This window comes from Porites lutea, chromosome 6, assembly GCF_958299795.1.
Source record: "Porites lutea chromosome 6, jaPorLute2.1, whole genome shotgun sequence".
NCBI lineage: Eukaryota > Metazoa > Cnidaria > Anthozoa > Scleractinia > Poritidae > Porites > Porites lutea.
Window position 1 is genome coordinate 5,957,035 of NC_133206.1, and position 21,223 is coordinate 5,978,257.

The 21,223-nt window shown below is 39.2% G+C and overlaps 1 protein-coding gene across 1 annotated transcript in view; it reads right to left on the reverse strand.

Moving 5' to 3' along the window:
• Positions 1–21,223, reverse strand: part of LOC140940859 (unconventional myosin-XV-like) — a 54,520-nt gene that overhangs the window by 16,456 nt on the left and 16,841 nt on the right. Inside the window, exons 17-35 of the mRNA XM_073389829.1 lie at positions 20,710–20,838; positions 20,319–20,396; positions 19,750–19,922; positions 18,958–19,003; positions 18,099–18,223; positions 17,056–17,176; positions 16,297–16,383; positions 16,076–16,164; positions 14,600–14,684; positions 10,156–10,245; positions 9,036–9,117; positions 8,328–8,461; positions 7,193–7,291; positions 6,974–7,048; positions 5,555–5,715; positions 4,937–5,106; positions 4,231–4,303; positions 3,495–3,695; positions 289–2,263 (exon numbers count right to left, since the gene is read on the reverse strand). Of these exons, the coding sequence (XP_073245930.1) occupies positions 289–2,263; positions 3,495–3,695; positions 4,231–4,303; positions 4,937–5,106; positions 5,555–5,715; positions 6,974–7,048; positions 7,193–7,291; positions 8,328–8,461; positions 9,036–9,117; positions 10,156–10,245; positions 14,600–14,684; positions 16,076–16,164; positions 16,297–16,383; positions 17,056–17,176; positions 18,099–18,223; positions 18,958–19,003; positions 19,750–19,922; positions 20,319–20,396; positions 20,710–20,838 (3,993 nt within the window). The remainder of the gene's footprint in view (positions 1–288; positions 2,264–3,494; positions 3,696–4,230; positions 4,304–4,936; positions 5,107–5,554; positions 5,716–6,973; positions 7,049–7,192; positions 7,292–8,327; positions 8,462–9,035; positions 9,118–10,155; positions 10,246–14,599; positions 14,685–16,075; positions 16,165–16,296; positions 16,384–17,055; positions 17,177–18,098; positions 18,224–18,957; positions 19,004–19,749; positions 19,923–20,318; positions 20,397–20,709; positions 20,839–21,223) is intronic.

Sequence of the window (21,223 nt, forward strand, 5' to 3'; positions counted from 1 at the left end):
AGGCCAATTTAAAATGGTTCACCGCAATTCAAATACGTAAGTCAACGTAGAACTTCAGGAAGAAAAAATTTAAAGGAGATACGAATGAAGGCGGTTCTTGAAGGGTTGAACTTGATATTTGGATATTTTTTCTTCGGTCGTTTCTGGCAGACTGCACCGTACTCTGATAGCGATATGAAGTTGTTACGACAATATTGAACGCGTTAGTCGAAGCTTTTTGTGGCGTTTACATTGCACTTGTAAACAAGTTGTAGAAAGAGGGCTAATTGTACACGATTTGCAGCCTACCTCTTTGCGAATGTTAAACCTCCACTTGACATTGTTATATGACAAATAAGGTCCAGTACATCTGGGATGAAGCACAGTTTTATTCTGTTTGTCCGATAATAATACAAATCCCATTGAAGACGACGCTCTTTTGTGAAACTCTGGCCTTTCCTTTGCAGAGGTTTCAACGGTAAAACTAAACGTTTGTTCTCCATGTTTCACTGGTGACATGGGACCAGGAGATCGCACCTCGTCTGATATAAGTTCCAAAGCGGCCACCGCTAGGGCCACCTTATCAGTAGACCGTCTCTTCAGCTCTGGTCTCGGAGGCGCATCCACCTTGTCTGCAGTGTCGGCGTTTTCCATTAAGGGAGTTGGAGGTGGTGGGAATGTTTCTGTAACAGTAATTGATTGTTCCTGGACTTCTGACATGGGGTATGGTGGTGGCGGTGACGAAGGGATAGTTAGTTCAGTTGACTCCAAACTAACAGTGTCAGAAAACTCCGGAGGAGGTAGTGGAATTTGGAATTTGGCATCATCATTTTCACCGTTCTCAATAACGGCATGGCCATTCACAGGAATACTTGAAATAGCGACGGAAGTCGATTGTGCATCGCTCGCCGTATCAATACCCGTGGTCACATTAGACTGATTTAGACCTGCAGCAGCTAACTGACTCTGCTGGCCAGTAGCAGCAAGGAGTTGCTGCATCTGCTCTAACTGTGCTTGCTGCTGCTGCGCCAGCTGCAACAGCTGCTCTTGTTGTTTCTGTGTAGCAGCCGTTTGTTGTTGTTGTAAAAGAGCCTGTTGTGCTATCAGCCGCTCGATAAGAATCTGTTGCTGAGCCGCTAGCACTGCTGCATCCATATTTGGTGCAGGAAACATAGGTCCATTGGTTTGCGGTAGGCCATAATACATTCCGGCGGGTACCATTCCCGGAATGAGCCCAGGGTACCCATTCCCTTGCATCGGAAACGCAGGATACCCATTTCCCTGACCGACAGGATGTCCATTCACTGCTGCTGTCGTTGTGAACGTTCCTGAAGCAGATGTATTCACTGACGTCGTTGTGGGCTGATTCACTCCTCCGCCACCTTTCAAAGCTCCCTGAAGCGCAATCTCACTTGATAATCCCTCGACTCCTTGCGAAAGCACTGGGTCAAACAAACTGTTCACAAAATCATTGACTTCTTTTGGTGACTCTAGTTTATCGGAACCTTCTGATGATTGTATCGAGTCACTGTCTCCAGTACCTCTGCTGGAAGAGGAGGACAAGACAACTCTTCCACCATTTACTGCAGATAACCCGCCATTCACGATAGTGATAGTAACACCCTCTTTTTCTTCCTTTTCAACAAACGCCTGACTTGCACGTTTGGCTTTGCGCCGCATTTCCCTCATCATTTCATTGTCTTCCTCCAGCCGAGGTCCTTGCTGAACTTCAACTCTTCTACTCTTCAGCTGTACCACTCGGGCTTGCATCGCAGACTCAAACGGATCCTCTTTGCTTTCTTGATTCGCAGAGGCGGAGCTGCCGGTCGACAGCACACTTTCGCGCGCCTCACGCATTTTCTTCGCCTTAGCAACAACTTCAGCCATAGATAACTGGGGTTCACTATCTCGCTTTTTCTTTTCTCCTTTCTTGATTGATCTTCCTCTGAGCACCACTGCCTGAGGTGGCGGCATCACTGGAGGCGGCGGGGGAGGGGGCGGTGGAATAAACGCCGGTGCGGGTGGAGGAGGAGGTGGAACAAATACTTGAGCACTAGGAGAAGTGGGTGAGACAGTGTTGCTTCCCAGCCTTGTTCTCTGCACCAGGCCATCCTCTACCTGGCCGTGGTAACTGGCTTCCGCCAATCTTGCTGATGTGGCTGCACTTAAAGCATCTTCACGCTGAGCATGGTTAGATAATGACGATGTGCGTTGATGCTCAACAAAGGAGAATTTGTAGGCAATTTCTGCTACGCTTTTTCCACGAACTTGCTGCATGTGCAGGCTGGAAATTAAAAAACAAAAATCAGTTTAACGGATAGAACTGCGACTATAATAAAAAGTGCTTTCTAGCTAAGGAAATTCCGATTTTCAGACGGTCCGAGTTCGCTTGCTCGAGCTTGGATGACTGGTTTTCAGCGAAAACCCAGGGTTCATACAAAAAATAGCAACCATTTTTCAAGGACGTTTTCAAGGACCACCTACCAGGAATATAATCTCAAAGATTGTACAAAAATGCACATTCCCAGTCTACTCTAACAAACTTTAAGGCTTGAACTGTTTGCTTCACCAACTTCTCTACATTTTTCAGTTCACTGGTCTTAAATTGATAGTAAATTCTTGCATAAAACAAAGAGCGCTTTATGTAAATAACCTTTAATTCTCTGAGCTATGATTTATATTCTGCCTTGGACAACCAAAAAGCATTAAAAGACACTTTCCAGGCCACTAAATTCAAAGTTGAAGAAAATTCAAGGACTTTTCAAGGACTTGCACAGAAATTTAAGGACTTTTCACCTAAAATTCTAGGACTTCTCAGGACTGTGTGAACCCTGAAACCCTCCAAAAAAGATATTTCGAAATGATCGGTCTGACGGCTAGTTCTGACATTGGTAAGAAACCTAAGTCATCGTTCATCAACAAAAGGCGCCGAGAAATACAGAACAAGCTCGTTAACCGGAAGAATTCAGCCATCAAATACTAAGAATTTCTGGATGGGAAAACGCTAATATATCGTATATTACTCTTTGTACAGCGTGAAGAATTTGAAACATAATTTCTCGGTATATGGAGCCCATATTTTCAGAAATAGCTAATTCTGCAATGTCCTGCCAATATTCAAGTTTGCTTTTTTACAGTTTGATCAAGGACTCGCCTACTCATAATGGAATTGTTTCAGTGAAATTTCTTCACTAGCACATTACAATAGGAATATGAAATACTAGAAGTAAAGTAGGGACCAGTTACTCCTCAATTTTGCAGGAGAATCTCATAAACTTGCTGGGGAATATATCAACACCGATGACACCATAGCCTTTTGTCTTGAATTTTGAGCGATGAAATCTCATGAAGATAATATCACGTGCTATTGTTAAGTGGTTTAACCCGTTTAACAGGTTTTAAGTTCTTTCTAGATCGGTGCGGTCCCGGCAAGTTAACGAGATTTCCGCGCAAAAAGGATGAGTAACCGGAACCTATTATTTATTATACTACTCATACTAAAGAAAAAAAGTTACTTAGATAGCGTCTTCATCTGGCTCTCTGGAACTGTGCGTCCTGGTTTAATTGACAACAGTGACGAAGACTGAGAGAGAGGAAAGGCTGGAGGATACTCTAGTTCAGAAACAAGATCGAGAACATAGTCTCGGCCGCAAAGAGAAGAGGTCCAGTCATTGCATTCAAGATCAACGCTCCAACCTTTTGGATCCTCCACTCCTCTAAAAAGCAAAAAATAAAGTAGGTTTACATCACTGTCTAGCTATCATGATAATATAACTATATAGATTTAGCCAAGACCAAAAGCGGATCTCTACTGGGATCTTTGAAGTTATGTCTATCTGAACTAATTCAACTTTCGCGTTAAGCAAACTGAATTCCACCTGAAAAATGGATCTGAGCCTGCCAACTAACAACCAATAACTGGTCAGCGGTTAACTTAAAAAATCACGTCACCTCAATGAGTTGTACACCTAAGCCCGCGATACAGTCATGTGAAACTGCACAGCGGATACCCTTTATCGAAAGCTGTCAACTGACCACAACAGAGAGGACAGACGGTATATGCCTTGGACTAAAAGCTAGTAAGAGTGATATTTCACATTCCATTACGTGAAGGGACGGACGTACGATTTTGTCACAACCGAAATTTCTTGGATGCATGTAACCAAATTTTATTACCCATGGTGCTCCGTTGCGCGCGCGGGAGAGCTCCGCTAAGAACAAGAGTAATTGAGTACTGGGAGATTCACTCACCTGTCCTCGAGTACTGAAGCAGCAAACTGTTCTCCTGTGGTACAAGATTCAACTTCCGCTGTTCTTCTCTCTCCTACATAAGAGGCAGGTATATAAATATTACAGGAAAAACACACAGCTTCACAACTTAAGTTTGGTAGATACACTTAATGACTTGGTAGTTGCTGTGTAAAAGATATGACGGCACCACATCAAACTCTGCTGACTACTTGGAACTCAGTCAGCTGAAAGTTCCACTGTTAACTTTAGAATAAGCTGAGCCTTAGACGTAAAAGGCGCTATGTCACGAGGATATTGCTGTTTTTGGTCAATTCTGTGCTGAGGTCATTACTTGGTACCTTTACCCAGGCACTATCAAACAAATTTGACCAGGGAGCACTAACCATAACGTTTTTTGGTGATTTTTGCAGACAAAGTATTAAAACTTAAAGTTTCAATCCACGTCCCTTTTACCATCCTGCTCCACATGACAGAAAGCAGTTTCAATGCCTAACTATAGTCTTAAATAACAAAAATGGATTATTATGTTTGGAATTCAATTGATGTAAAAATAGCGTTTTAAAAAAGATAGCAACTAGCATGATATACCTGGCCCTTCAACGTTAAGCAGCTGGCCCCAGATTCTCAGGCAAACTTCAAGCGTTGCTTAAGTTCAGTTTAACGTTCACAAAACCGAGACAAAGTTTTTATGTAAAGAATCTCTTACCATCAGGAAAGTGGCACTCAGCCGCCATATTTGCCTTATGTTTTGCAGCTTCCCACTCAAGCCGAGTGGGAGGGTGACATCGTGACACAGGCGACCCACTCATGTCCCAGCACAGTAGCTTATGCTGACAATAGCTCTTGTAGCCATTGTACGCTTGGTCAGAAACATACCTAAAATCAATGAGCAAGTTTCAGTCTAAGGTTACCGCAAACAGTAACTATAGCACCACTTTTCACGAATAATCATTGGTGCGGGCTTTTTCAGTGTTTTCTCGTAGTACTAGCCTTTTGCATGCTTTACAAGGTGCCCTTGGTCTGTGGATCCTTCTAAGTCATGGCTATTTTCTGTCGTAAGGCCATAGAATGTTGTTATCTTTTTAGCGAAGTCATTTGAAGTGACATGCATTCAAATGAAAGCTATTCGGCAGCACTTTCTTGCGGTACTGACTACTGTGCACGATATTTCCTACTGTTGACTTGATATTAGTATTTCCTGTTTTAATTGTCCCGGCTGGATCATAGATGAGAAAGAGAGGATCTTGAATTTACATAAGAAAGAAAATTTCATGAAAATAAAGTCACTGTCAGAACAGTGTAAAACAAATTAACAGCAGCTTACTTGAGAAGATGTTTGTAGAGTCTTGATGATGGTGCAAAACAACAAAGAAATAATGCTAGCAGAAGCCATCCACGTTCGTTACTAACATCAGATTGGTTTCCCCATGTTTGATTACAAAGATGACAGTACATCTCCTCGCGTAGTTCGCTCTTAAAAATACCCTGAGAAGACAACAAGACGTAAATGGAACTTAATTTAATATGTAGGATTGGTGGGTCTTTTAGACGCAGTCAGCATCTTATTCTTTCAGTACCAATCATATATTGCTAATTAAACACTTAGGTAGTGAGTATCAGGAAAATAAGGGTCATTCCATTTAGTATAAACTTCCCCTATTGATGAGGTGTTTTTTGGCGGACCTCTTCAGAAAAATCTTCCTAATGTAACCCCCTTCTTAGAATCTTTCAGAAAAAGTATTATTTTGGCCCCGTACCCCTCAGAAAATGTGGCAATGTTATTTGTCGCCTTCAGAAAGGAGGTTTTACAGCACTCTCTATCGAAGAATTGTACTCACAATCCCTAAACAAATGATGTAACGCTCCCCTCATCCCTTCAGAAATTTATTCTTGGTATTTTCACCTTTCAGAAATTGACATTTTGGATAATAATCCCCTTGAGAAAAACTTCTTTCCTAGTATTGCCTCCCTTAGAAAAGCTCTCTAGAGTTGCCTTCAGAAAATGTCATCTATAGGGGGTGGGTGGGGGTGTTCCAAACATGTTTGACCCTTTCACCGCAGAGCCAGTTATGAGACATGTTGGCTATAGGGGGTGGGTGGGGGTGTTCCAAACATGTTTGACCCTTTCACCTGCAGAGCCAGTTATGAGACATGTTGGCTATGGGGGGTAGGTGGGGGTGTTCCAAACATGTTTGACCCTTTCACCTGCAGAGCCAGATATGAGACACGTTGGCTATGGGGGGTGGGTGGGGGTGTTCCAAACATGTTTGACCCTTTCACCTGCAGAGCCAGTTATGAGACATGTTGGCTATAGGGGGTGGGTGGGGGTGTTCCAAACATGTTTGACCCTTTCACCTGCAGAGCCAGTTATGAGACATGTTGGCTATGGGGGGGTGGGTGGGGGTGTTCCAAACATGTTTGACCCTTTCACCTGCAGAGCCAGTTATGAGACATGTTGGCTATGGAGGGTGGGTGGGGGTGTTCCAAACATGTTTGACCCTTTCACCTGCAGAGCCAGTTATGAGACATGTTGGCTATGGAGGGTGGGTGGGGGTGTTCCAAACATGTTTGACCCTTTCCCCTGCAGAGCCAGTTATGAGACATGTTGGCTACTGTGTGGCCCTTCATTTCTAACAAACTTTAGAGAATTTGTTCCTTTTTTCCAACCATCAAGTAACAAAGTAACTCATCAGATGTAACTATTCCGCTTATCTGCACGAAAGGAAGCAGAAAATGATCTCACCATTTGTACCAAATAGTTACCAACAGCAAATTCTTTGGGACCAGTAATGGACTCATCATCCATAAATCGCATTACCTATGTTGTGAGAAAAACAAAAAGCAAAGAAAAAAGGAATTATTTCGATAAAGGAAGGCAATCCAAGCACATCACAGTGTTGTCAATCCCCTTCTTTCACATTTTACTGATACCATGGAATTTATGACACCAGAATCTGCTTACCAACTGAAAGAGGCTGGTTGCCAGCACACTGTCAGAATACTTGATATGTAACAAGCTGGTCCGTAACGGAGTTCTCAGCATACGCCATTGGTGCTCACTCTACAAATAGAAAGAGAGATCTTCTCAAAAACGTTTAAGTAGATATAACCAAGGCAGTCAATGAAGCTTTGTCACAAATAAAATGATAATTAAGAGTCTAAGAGACAGGAGAGCGAAGACAGCGAAAACGTCACTTATTAAGTGAACCCGCGCTCTTTTCAACGTCATCGCGGTGATTGCAGCTCGCTAAGTTTGTCAGATGTAGGCGGCTCCTTGAGTTGAAATCACAGGAACAGCATCCAAAACAAGTTCAAAAAATGTCGTTCTGTGTATACGTCTTTCACTAAAAATTGTAACGAACGAGCAGAGTGGCTTTGCTCATTAAACCTACTGTTTTTGACGTTCTCGTGGTCGCCACCACCGTGAAGATGTTGAAGGCGGTGGAAATTTTGAAGATGTTAACTATAATGGCGACGACGACGATGATGATGATGATGATGTGTTACAGATGATGATGATGTGTTACAGGTGATGATGATGTGTTACAGATGATGATGATGTGTTACAGATGATGATGATGACGATGATGATGATGATGATGATGATGATGATGATGATGATGATGTGCTACAGATGATGATGATGATGATGATGATGACGATGATGATGATGATGATGATGATGATGATGATGTGCTACAGATGATGATGATGATGATGATGATGACGATGATGATGATGATGACGATGATGATGATGATGATGATGTGCTACAGATGATGATGATGATGATGATGATGATGATGATGATGATGATGATGATGTGCTACAGATGATGATAATGATGATGATGATTATGATGATGACGATGATGAAGACGACGACGATGGTGGTGGTGGTGGTGGTGGTGATATCGACGATGATGATGATTTAGACAAAAAAAAAGCCAACATCAAAATCAAAATCAGACAACACTCCTTTGAAAATGTCAAAATGCTTATTGTTAGTTATCTGCAAGTGGTGTACATAATGGAAACAGCAAATATGGAAAAACGATATCATTACAAAGTGGTACCTAAAATAAAGAGTTCTCTTACTTGGAAGTGTTCATGAGCAAACTTGGAGAAAGGGAATTCATTAATATCCCTCGGTAACTCTGATGTTGCATAATCTTTCTTGATTATTTCTCCTCTGTTTTCTTTAATAGAGTTTCCATGGGTCAAAGACCAGTCTTATTTTTAAAAACAGAAATAATGTATCAATACCTACGTTAATTAACATAATTACTAAAACTATTAACTTTCATAATTATCGTTTGTGGTAAGCTCAGTAGTGACTAAGAAGGTCTGTATGGTCGAATGCAATTGAAGTAAGGGGATAATTACGCTAGCAGCGATTCAACGCCTTGAATGAAGAATCTATTGGGAGGTTTAGAGTCCATCGTAAGATTTACCGCAATGCATTTGTTTCGTCAAGATAATAATTTTCCCGAAAAGAATTAAACCGTCCTCACTTTTCGATCCCTATTTGATTCCACTTCAACTCACCCTACTTTAAGAAAGTCTAAATAATCTGCCTGTGTTTCACTACAGTAGTTACTTAAATGTTTATCAGGATTGTTAGTGTTGATTGTCATGGATTACCATACAAATTATAACAACTGACATCTAACTACATATCTCACAAAAATTTGGAAAAATGCACTTTCTCGAGTACACGAGTACAAAAACATTGTCACAAAAAATGTGCTTGCGTGAACCAGGCTTCAAATTTTTTACATTAAGCGGTCATTCATGTGTTCTTACCGTGGATGTTGGCAAAGACTAGTGCCAAATCAGCAGGAATATCAAGATGTGTGACATCTGTGGGGCTTTGTCTCTCGATTTCCTGCAGAGAATTCAAAAGCAATAATAAGCAAGACGGTTATAGACCCTTCCACGTCTTTTTGACTGGGACCAGTTAGCGAAAATCCGTTTACTCGGCTGGATAGAACGCCTTGAAATCAGCAACGCTGCGAAGTTTGAAAGCGATTAGTTGAAAACTACCGAAGACATAGTGATATTGTGTCAAGTTCTTGGCCTCACCATACAAACGTCTGTATAACAAACGACTTTGTATAGCAATATCTTCGCTCTCTTTGGACGTATCACCTTTGAACTTGGTAACTTTTTCCAGCAATGGCGATGAATATTCGCTTACTTCTTTTTATCAAAAGGTGAAAACGGTGAAATGAAGGGTCTATCATGTGAGAATTAAGATAAGTTGAACACAGCTTGGTAAACTTTCATTCATAGAAATCAGAAAGAAACAATGTATAGATTAATAGTAACTATGTACAATCCTTGGCAGAGACTGGAATCTCGCTGACAGGAGAAGTTCAATTAATGTTGTCAGAATAAAGCACACTTTATCCTTCTCTTCCAAGTTAATTTTAAACCGCAAAGGCTGAATTTAAAACACAGTTTAGCCGGTGCTTAACAAAACCACATTGTAAAGGTTTTTTAAAAAACCGGCAAATGTAAGTGGCATTGTTTATTGTGGCACTGTGCCTTGTTATGTAGTAGTATAGTGAAGACAAGAAAGACATTCGCCCGCGTAGAACGTCAACTTGTGAAAACATCGTCTAAACCATGATCTAAGCTAGACTTTGTTTAAATATTCGGCCCTATCAAAAGAAATCAACCCATACATTCTACATACTGACTGATGGCGATTCTTTCTTTTGAGTTTGTGGAGTTGTGATATCCTATGGTATGGCAATTCAAGTCAAACCTCTTTGGCATGCGGGTCTGTCACCTGGTACTATCTGCTTTTCAGCAAATATTTACAAAATAAAATTTGGAAATTTTGTAGAACTTTGACTTTGTTCGCGTTAGGGAGGGAAAAGGTTACAATTAATTGGAAAAGCACATATTTGATACTAACTGTTAGCTCAGGAGCCGCCATGACTTCTTCAGACAAAGTTGCAGGCACTGCTTGGGACGCCCACGTTTTCTTGTCTCTTGCATTACGGATCTGCTTTGAAAAAGAACACTTCCATTTTAGAACGCACCAGCTGCATTTATGTTAACACTTCATGCATAAGAAGTAGCCTGCGTGGCAGGGGTTCGAAAGGGAAGGGGAAGGGAATTAGGAGGCGAGACCTCGCGCGCCCAAATTCCCCCTTCCACACAAGAAGCAGAAACTGGTACAATCTTACAGAGGAGCCTCTCCTTTGGTACAGCTTTATTCAAGGGACACCTCCATTCAGAGGACACAAAATTTGGTCCCAGAAAAATGTTCACATACTCTTTGTTTTGTTACCTCTACTGAAGGGGCACCTCTATTCAGGGGACACAGAATTTGGTCCCAGAAAAATGTTCACATAATAAAGTTTGTATTTGTTACCTCTACCGAAAGGACACCTCTATTCCGGGGACACAAAATTTGGTCCCAGAAAAATATATGTTTCACATAATCTTTGTATTTGATACCTCTATTAAAGGGACACCTCTATTCAGGGAAAAGGGACACTTTTTCTGGGTCCCGAAATTCGGTCTTAATATCCTTTCAGGGGACACTTAAGCACTCAAAAAGTGACTGGCCACAAAAAGGGTTGTTAACTCTTTTTGTAAGCATTCACAATTTAACAAAAACTGTCACAGAATACTACAGTATTTCAAACATACTTCATTGGATGAGTTTTTGAAAGTCAAACATGTGTATACATAAAAACAAACGTCATTTGATGTTGACTACCGCAACCATTCAGCACTACACTCACTCGAATGAACATGTTCCACTTACTGATAACACAGATCCTGGCCACGTTTCTCAGAATTCCCGATAATAAACAAGCCTCGAAAGTCCCGATAACTTTTCAAGCCCCAAAAGCTGTTTTATGTTTGCTGTGTTTGCACTCAAAATGAAAGTTTCAATAATTTTGAAAATGACACAATGAAATTATGAGTTAACGAAGAAAAATTGACCGGTTTGTAAGCTAGGAACTTTGCCACTATTCCACTGGTTTTGATTTCAAAATTTGCCTTCGGACCCGAAAAGTTACCGGAGCTTTCGAGAAACGGGCCCTCGGAAAGCTCTTGCTGTTTTATACAAGAATACGTTTTCAACAGTTTTGCAGATCATATGATAAAACTATCAGTTAAAAAAAAAACGAAAATGAACTGGTTTGTTAGCTAGGACCTGCCATTTTAATTTGTAGATTTTGATTTGAAAATTTGACTTCGGGCCCGAAAAGTTACCAGGACGTTCGAGAGACGGGTGCAAACTTTGACACCGGCTGATTTCCTGAATTTCAAGGCTAGAGATACATTTCTACCGGTATTGAATGTCTTAAATATAACTATATGAAATTATTTCGTTGATGGCGAAATGTCTAAACCGGTAAACAACACTTGAATTACTCACCGCTTGTGCTACAGGATGTTTATATCAATAATGGAGTGTGTTATTAACACTAACGTTCAACATTGGTAAGCTGTTGCAATACACTACATAGAGGTTGCACATTTACAGAAAAAATAATGAAACACAGGGCAAAACAAGCTAAGGTGAATTAATATACTAAATATAACAAATCGACGCGCTTACTTACACCTAAACTCATTGATGAATCAAGTTATTGTTTTGGACAAGAATGCAGTCAATTTAGTTCCATCTAAAACTCAATCAACCAGCCAGTCTCGATGAAGGTTTTCGCTTGCATTACAGAAAACAGTTTGACTGAAATATCAAAACATCTGCCACAAATCCCGTGTCCATCCGGTTAAAACTGCAACAATATTAGTGGTTGTTGAGCAATAAACATGGGTAATTTAAACCGATGAAGTCACGAACAATATTAGAACTGCAAATGCTAATATGCTAATAACAGCATGTAATATATTCAAAAAAACTGTCAGCTTTTCTAATTGTCGTATTACTGTGATATTTGTTCAGCCGCGCAAGTATACATTGATCTAAACTTGCAGCTACACGTGATTCTATAATTCACATATATATGATTTTTTACCTGTCGAAACTTCAAAAATGCTTTATTCTGTACCAGTTTCAGCGACACGATTTTACTTAAACATTAAGTACACAAAGATATGTAAACATTCTACTCAATTTCGTGTAATCCACTTTCCTAAATAAACAAATGAAAAAGTAAATAAGACAAAGAGAATCATGCATTAGCAAATTAAATTCAAAATTTCATCTTGTAAATATCCTTGAAAATAAATAACACCATGTTATCTAGACATTTTGTCCACAGACTCTAAAGTCAGACTTAAGACATTACATCGCACTAAAACTTGGTCGCGGGAGTTTATTCAGTTTTTATTAACACCGAGGTTGGCAGAGGCCGGAGTGGAACATAACCATTTCGAGCCAAAAATGACTCCACAGTTCAGTTTGTAAAAATACTTTTGAATCCACTATCAAGTGATGTCCTATCACAGAAAAGTGAATGTCCTATCAGAGAAAATTCCGAAAACTCAAAAATACAGTTAAAAACAACGCGGCTTCATTAACTACCATGGCCATAACAGACTAAAATAGTAGAATTGCAGGGGATGTTAGAAATATGCAAAAACATGCATCACCGTTCTTTACAAATTTTATTCTAAAAAGCTTTCGAACATAGCGTAAAAATGAGATGAGAAATCAAGCTACCAAAAGATATAATTTAAATTTACAACATTCGTGATTAAATATTTATCATATTCTTGAAATTGACAACCAAGAAAACGTATCTATTGGCTGCAATAACGAACGTCATACTAAACGGAAAATTGTGAAAATAAACAAACTATGATACTAGCAAGACGTTTTGGAAACAAACGCACTGGACCAGAATCTTGTGCATTTTAAAGACGTTCCTCACTGACCTACCGTTAGTTCACAAATAACCCACTATAACTCGCTCATCAAAGGAAGTTCCAGAGGACCAGCAGAGACATACGGAAAAAAGTTCTTGGTGAAGGGAAATCGGGTTCAAGGAGGTTTTATCGCCCTTCCCTCCAAACAAAACCCGTCCGGGTTGTTTTCATTGAAATTATAATCACTGCAATCTATTCATCAAGTTGCACGTTTTTTTCTTCTTTTTTTTTTGACACTTGTTCCAAAGTTAGGGTTTGACTATGCGAGGTTTAGTGTTATTATTGTTCTTCCGTCATGGACTTTTCAGTTAATTTGCATTACCTGAGACTATATTTAAACACATTTTTTAATGACATTGTTTAGGTATTTCATTGTACACTACTACATGAGAAATTTCTGCAATTTCATTGGCTTAGAGCAGTGGTATTTCAGCTTAATTTGAAGACCTACATGTGAAAATTACAAAACCTTTGCCGGTAGTAGTATGAACAAATAACAGCATGATCTGTACGTGATAGAGCGGTTTTCACTTGACTGTCGTAAAACCAAAACCAAAGTAAATACACTAGCCAACCAAAGGGCGTAGTAAAACCAAAACCAAAACCAAAACCAATCCCTTTCGACAGTCAAGTGAAAACCGCTCTATTTGGCATAAATACCACAAATACCGTAAATAACGGCTCGTGAAATTACGTATGACAATTTCGAAATATCACTCGTGGTATTTATGCCAAATATCACTAACAATCATGCTATTATATCTATACTAATAAAAGCCTACTTCAGACCTTTTGACAACAATAAATCAATTTCAATTTCATGGAAAACAGAAAAACAAAGCAAAACAAAAATACGAGTTTTTAGGCTATTTATATCACGCTTCCTCCTCTTTAAGACTCTTCAAGACTGTTTTAGCCACATTCGAATAATACTATTTATTCATCTTTCCGCGTTGTTTCGGCACTAAATTATGGCTCGATCCTACTTCCGCTCGATGAATTTTACGTATCAGATACCTTGTATTTATTAACGTCACTGTACTACTAAGAATTTAAAAGCTGCAATGGTGAAAATGCTACTCTTTGCTGTAATCTAGTCAGACCATGAGATCAAGAAAGATTCATATTCTAACAATTCAAGGCCCTTCTATAGAAACTGCTGGAACTAATACCAACAAGTTAAAGGAGGAATAGCCATAAGAATGAACAAGGGACAGAACGAAAGTAATGCAATATTTCCTTCCACAGGCATTAAAAGAAGTTCAGTTGATGACTGGTGTTCAGAATCACTTGGAGCATGAACGCTCACATTGAACCACAAGGAGTTTTTCACTGAGGCAGTATAAGAATAATTATGTATAGCCATCTATTTCTGAACCAGGTAGATTTATGCCATGTAGATTTTATTATTTTAAAAAAGTGTTCTCGCTTCCTAAAATTCTGGTGCTCTAAGAATACAAAAAATGAAACAAAATACAAATGTGTGTGCGTCAGGCAAGACTTACACTCAGAAAGACTTGACGTTGATGTCTCATTCTGTAAATTGCTTGCAGAAGAATAATTCCTTTCCTTGCTTTTTCAAACTTTCTCCTGTGCAACAAAAGTAAAAGTAAAATATTATTAATAATGTTATTACATTGTACAAAGACACAAGAAGTAATCATAACCATTTACCTGCAAGTAAAAAACACCTCATCAAAAATACCATAAAAAGCTATGTGATGCCGTCTCTCAAGTCAAGAGTTGCGGTTCTTAGAGCTTTGATAACTATTATTTAAAAACGTGCTAGTTACTTTAGACACAAAACAATACTTGACTCCTAGTCCTTTCACATTTTTATTCAACGAACTGAAAAATAAGTAAATTTACTAATTACTAATTAGCTAGTAACGTGACAGGCATTCAATCTTGGACAAAAGTGACTTCCAAAACCATACAATACTCGTAATAATGAGTTGATGTAGTTAATTTTAAAGTAAGGGTATTATTTTGGACCTTTGATTTTATGGAAGCTGACACTACTGTGACTTAGAGGTGGTTATCACGAAGATGTTGCTATTTTAGGTCTGTTCCCTGCGGGGGGTGGGGGGGGGGGGGGGTGGGTGGCACTCCCTCGTTTGACCTAGACGGGTATGTGCTGCTGAACAGGGCAAGGTTTCCAGGGTCTTGAGTCTCAACCAGGGTTTACAATTCCACTACAGAGCGTCTTGAACAGGAGTCTTTTTTGACCGAAAGCCTTTAAAATCGTGCGACGGTTGACGACGAGTGGTTTACACTGTGGTAACATTATTATTATTATTATTTTTTTTTTTTTCAGAAAAAGCTAACTCCATGATGGTAATTTTTTAAAAAGCTTTATTCTGTCGGCGAAACGACATGGATCGCTGTCGTGAAATAAGGTCTCTTCTCTCAGAGAGGGTATTCTAACGAAATGAACGATTTCTGTCTTAATCAGGGTCAGGGTTTGAAGGCCTCGGCGGCCTGACATCTCTACCCAAACTTTCCTTGACTGTCCCCACCCCACCCCCAAGGGGGGGAGACTTATACGCTTTGTGCCTTTATCCATGCACAAAATGCTCTGCTCAAACCATTTTTTTTTTAAATAGGGAGCGCCAACCATAATAATTTTTTGATGATTTTTGCAGAAATGGCATTAAGCCTTGTCATCTGTAGTTAAAGATCACAGGAAACAGTTTTTATGCCTAAATATATTCTTAAATACCAAAATTGGACTATTATGTTTGGAATTAAATGGATGCGAAGGCACGTTTTAGCTTTTTAATTAAAAAGATAGCAATTGCGTTATATGGCTCCTTTAAACTTGATTTGAATTAACTTGATTCTCCTCAGTAGAAAAAAAGGAAGCACTAAATGCTTAACGTGGGCTGTTATTTCCCTTTGCGTGCCATCGTTTATTAGTTTACAATTATTAACGTCCTGGCAAGCACTTGAAACTAAAATTTGTCGGAAATGCCGTCTACCTTTGCAGGAACCGTCTTGTGTTGCTTTGAATGACAATTGAAGCTTTTTTCATCTTGAGATACTTGCTATTAACGACATACCCACGCATCTGCATTCCAAAAAAATAAATACCAGTTACATGTAAAGCAATATTAGTTTTTAAGACAAAGTGACAAGTAAATTATTTACAAAAGCTGTGAACACTGTAAACAACAACAACAACAACTGTACAGTAGCTCACCCTTGCTTGGATGACAACTGCCATGCGATTAAGCTTTGCAGATCTGGCCTCTTCCAGTTGTTCATGTAAACTCTCCTTCAAAAACAACTACAGAAAACAAATAAAGATATAACATAAACATGACGAAACTAATATAAAGAATTTAAAACCTTTACTAACCCACTTCAAAGTGATACTTCTGTACAGTACTGAACATATCAACAAAATAATTGTTTTGCTTTCTTTTTTCAGCAATTCTACACGGTGCGGAATTAATAGTAGACAGTTTTAGATTCAAGGACGCGAAAGACTACGAGCACGAGATATGACTTGAAGTTTTTTCGCGTATTCTCAAAAAAAAAGATACCCCGGAAAGCTTCATTGTACTTTTGACTCACCAGAAAAGTTAGCGCTGTTATCTTTATTAAAGGAGGTTAAGCCCTTTCCCGATCGCAAAATGATAAAACTTGTAACATTTGATAACTCGTTTCCGCCACTACGACATTCTCGCTAAAACTCGTAGTAGAATGACGACGGCTATCACGTTTTCCCGCCAAAATGACGCTGGTTCACGCGCGAGCAATACTCAGTATTGAGAAAATCTCGTTTTGGTAGTCGTTCTCGTCTTAGAATCTAAACTAGGTCTCTATTATACGGGACTAACAACTCGCGCGGATAATGTGACCCGCAGAGGCCGCGCGGAATAATGAGGCCTAGGGACTAGGCAAAGGTGCAACAACAAAGCAGAAAGGAGTAAGCATAACACGTGCATAGTGATACCTTTGATCTGCCAAACTGATAGCTTTCAGGGTCAAGTCGATCAATGATACTCAGTATTCTTCGAACATTCTCTCCTGGACTAGGGCTGCTTAAATCAAGTTTTGAAGACAAACAACGATACCTAAAAAACCAGAGTGAATGAATATAAGACAGTTAAGAACAAGTACAAGATTAACACATAATTTAGTCTTGGTAACAGATGCAATGAAAAATCTTTTCAGAGCAACATTTATGGTCATTCTTGTACTCCCTCTAAGCTAAACATGCTTAAAAAATGTGATTATTTTAAAATGTGTAACTAATCACAGACTCCGTTGAAGCATCAATTTTGGCGTTTCCTTTGGTTTGTATGGTGGAATTCATGATAGCAGACAGCAGTTACAATGCTGAAATTAGCTTGTAAGTAAGCTATCTTGACTTGGTAGTGGAGACGTGAAACGTTCAAGAACATGAAATTTTCATAATGCTGTTTAATAGATTCAAGGAAACAAATACAATCCTATGGATAATTTGATGGCCTGCGCTGATTAATGATTACCAACACACCATCCACTCAAGAAACTGATTGGTACGCTGTAAGAAACCCTACCAAATTTCAGCTACAGTAGATCCAATTAAGGCAAAGGAAAGTACGGGCCACAGGTCTGCGTGAATCCCAGTACAATTCATCTCTTTAGGAACATCTTAGTTTGCGAGTAACCTCTCCATTTGGGGAAGTCGTGAGAAGTCACGCGAGAGTAGCACGCGTAAGAAGACTTACGCGAATGGAGACTTGAGGCTTCCGTCGCTCACCTAGCTTGCGAGCAAGGTCTCCATTTGCGGGATATCGTTAAAAGTAGACGCGCGTGAAGCGCGCGACAGGAGACGTAAAAGCGAGGGGCGGGGGAGAAAAAGGAGACCTCTCCTTTCCTCAGCTCTTCGCGGCTTAGCTGCTCGTTCTCGCGTTCTCGCGCGGCTCGCTAGGAGAGCTTGCTCGAAGGCTATCGCTCACCAGAAATGGAGAGCTTGCTCGCAGCCTAGGGGCATCTCAAAAATCATCTCACCTTTTAACGAAATCTATGAATAAGTGTCTAATGGGGTAACCAGTTTGGCGGATTTTGATGGTTTCCACAATTCCGCAAGCTCTCAGCTGATCTACCACCAGACGATTGTCAAATATTCCAGCAGTCTGCGGAAAAGACAGTTTTGCACAATTTACATACATGACGTAGGGTACATCCATTTACAACAAACGCCTGGTAAAGTTTGTTATTATTTTCAAGTTTTAAAACAATAGAAAAAACGTGTATGTTGCAAATGAGTCTAACCTAAGAAAACCATGAACATCTGAAATATTCAGGAAAGATTGTTGTCTTATAACCAAAGAAAGCAAAGATTACGACACACGAACAAGCCACAAAACCACAAACTAATCTTCGTTGTTGTTTGATGTTTAGTTTTCTCTCGCCTGTTTGGCTTTTTCGTTGTAACACAATAATAAATGGCATACCGTAAAATTCCGAAAATAAGCCCCGGGGCTAATATTTTCCAAAGGCCCTCTTTGAGGGGCTTATTTTTGGAGGGGCTTATCTACGGAGGGAAATTTGCGTTTCAAAATCGATTGGGCTAGCCTTATAGTTGGAAGGAAATTTACTGTTTTTTTGCAATTTCCAAGTACAACCCCCCGGGAGGTTTATATTCGGAGGGGCGATTTAACCGACGGTTTTTTTCGTTACGGGTTTGGGGGGCTTATACATGGAGGGGGTTATTTTCGGAATTTTAAAGTAAAATATTTCTTGTATTCACGGTCTCCTGAATTTTGCAGTACATGACAAAAGCCAATCACGGTTACACTGACCACAGATTCTGAACAATGCAGTGTAAGTTCATTAGTTTGCATTATTTCATGATGAACTTCCTCACCTTAGTACTGTTTGGTTTTATACATCTGACAAAGAAAGGATTACAACTACAGAAAGAACAAAGAAATACCCCTTTGAGTAAAAGTTGCTAAAATTTGTTCAATATAGACTATATTAGGAGTGTACAACTCATGAATTAGTACGAAAAGAAAACAATGATAGTAATATTGTACTGGTCAGTTAAAATAATGTGCATAATTTACCTTTTAGCATAGGTAACGACCCAGCTAAGTTGAAAAGCATCAACAGCTCAAAAAATATTAGAATGTAAAAAGGTGCTAACTACAATATTGTCTGTGCCATACGTCTGATTGGCTTAAACAACAAAATTTACCAAAACTTCACAAAGTAGGATAAATCTTTATCTCTTACTCTCCAGCTTTGGTAACAAAGGTCCTTGCACTAAGCTCTTTTCCAATGGCAACCGCATAATCTGCTGATCACTTGGGGCACTAGTCTGCTACACAGCCGTTTTTAGTGTCGTCACGCAACGCTCCTCCCCGTTTGTGGTGAGGAGCGTTGCGTGACGATCCTAAAAACAGCTGTGTAGCAGATTATTGGGGCACAAAACTAGAGGTTTCCTAGTTTCAAATTAGTTTCTATTTCACTTTGCATGTATCCGCATTGAGCACCCCTGAAACTGAGTAAAACATCACATAACATAATTACTGTTTCTTTGTCTATGATGGGAATCCCGGGTTTTTATAACCTCTTTGCGACAGCTAATACTAGAAGCCTAAAAAAAGAACTCATCATCTCCTAATGCCTAACATAGAAAACAAGTTTGACATACCTTTTCATGGCTACCACAAGTTTAATAAGGGATTCATTGAATTTGCTGCAAACCGTGGGCTTCTTTTTCTGGCCAAGAGGTAATCGGAGAGAATTCTTAGGCTGGGAGGGTATCTTCAGACCTTGCACTGTTAATTCAGCATTTTGTAGTTCGGGAAAAAGTTCTTGGATAAACTGAAAATGAAAGAAAATGAAAGATATGCCTTGAGTGCGGTTCCAGTAGCCTGAATTTCATCCGATTACTTCGAGTCGTTATTACTCCCTCAGTAACCACGTTGCTGAGAGGAGAAAACGACTTGAAGCCATAGGATGAAATTCAGGCTACGGTTCCAGGCACTTTCTTGAGCTCAGTAAGCTGTATAAGAATCTCTCTGATGATGATTTATACATTTTGTGACATTGCTCTTCATTTTTCAATCTCTCCCTAGCTAAAGAACAATTAGAAAACACTTCCCACCAACCAAATTGACTGACTTAAAAATCATTAGTTGTCATTTTATTTTTAAAGATTCTTGTCCGTCAGCTTTTATCCAGACCATTTGGAAACAAAAGATTTTCTGACAAACTTACTTTGTTTCCACATTTAATGATCACATCTTCAATGTCTGGTTGTACACCATCTTTGTTTTTTTCCAGGAATCCATTTGCCTAATGGAAATATTAAAACAACAAGGAAAAAATTGTCATCAATAATGCAATACTGTTTGAAATTTATCACAAGAATTTATTGCCAATACATTTAGAAGGTTGCAAGCAGACAAGCCAGGTCAAGCGTACCGCTATAAAAAAATAATAATCATATTATATTAACGATAATTGAAATAAGGTAATATAAGCACCAGTTGGTCATGAAGAATTAGTTAAGGGATTGAAGCCAATCAGAAACAGTGAAATATTTTGAAAGAATAATAATGAAGTTTAAAAGGTTAATATCAGCAGGCATAACTGGAAAATTACCAACCTGGTACCACACTTGACCAGCATAGTGATGAACAGCAAATTCAGGTATAGTAGGTGGTACTCGTTTCTCATAAAAATTGTTCTTTTCATGATGATAGTGACACTTTTCCAAGAATGAATAATCATCAGCCTGTTTTTAAGAACCACAGAAAATAAAGAAATACACTTTTTATGCCACTGATCAAAATTATAACCTTTACTATTTTAAAGTACTGAAAGACATACCATTATGTTGTACTTTAATAAGAAATTCAGGTTTTAACAAATTTCTAGTCTCAAAATAATCTAGTTTCAATCTCCATTTCCTCTCTTTTTTATTTTTACCTGATTATTCTTGACTATGAATAACGTTATCTCACAACCTTCACAAAGATGGATAGTTACGGCTAACAGACAGATGAAATTGAGACTCAATCAAACTAGGTTGAATACATTTCAACCTAAGCCAGGTTGCATAGATAACTTGAAATACTTCAGTTCACATGTAAGCATCACAGAAAGCATAAAAAAATGGG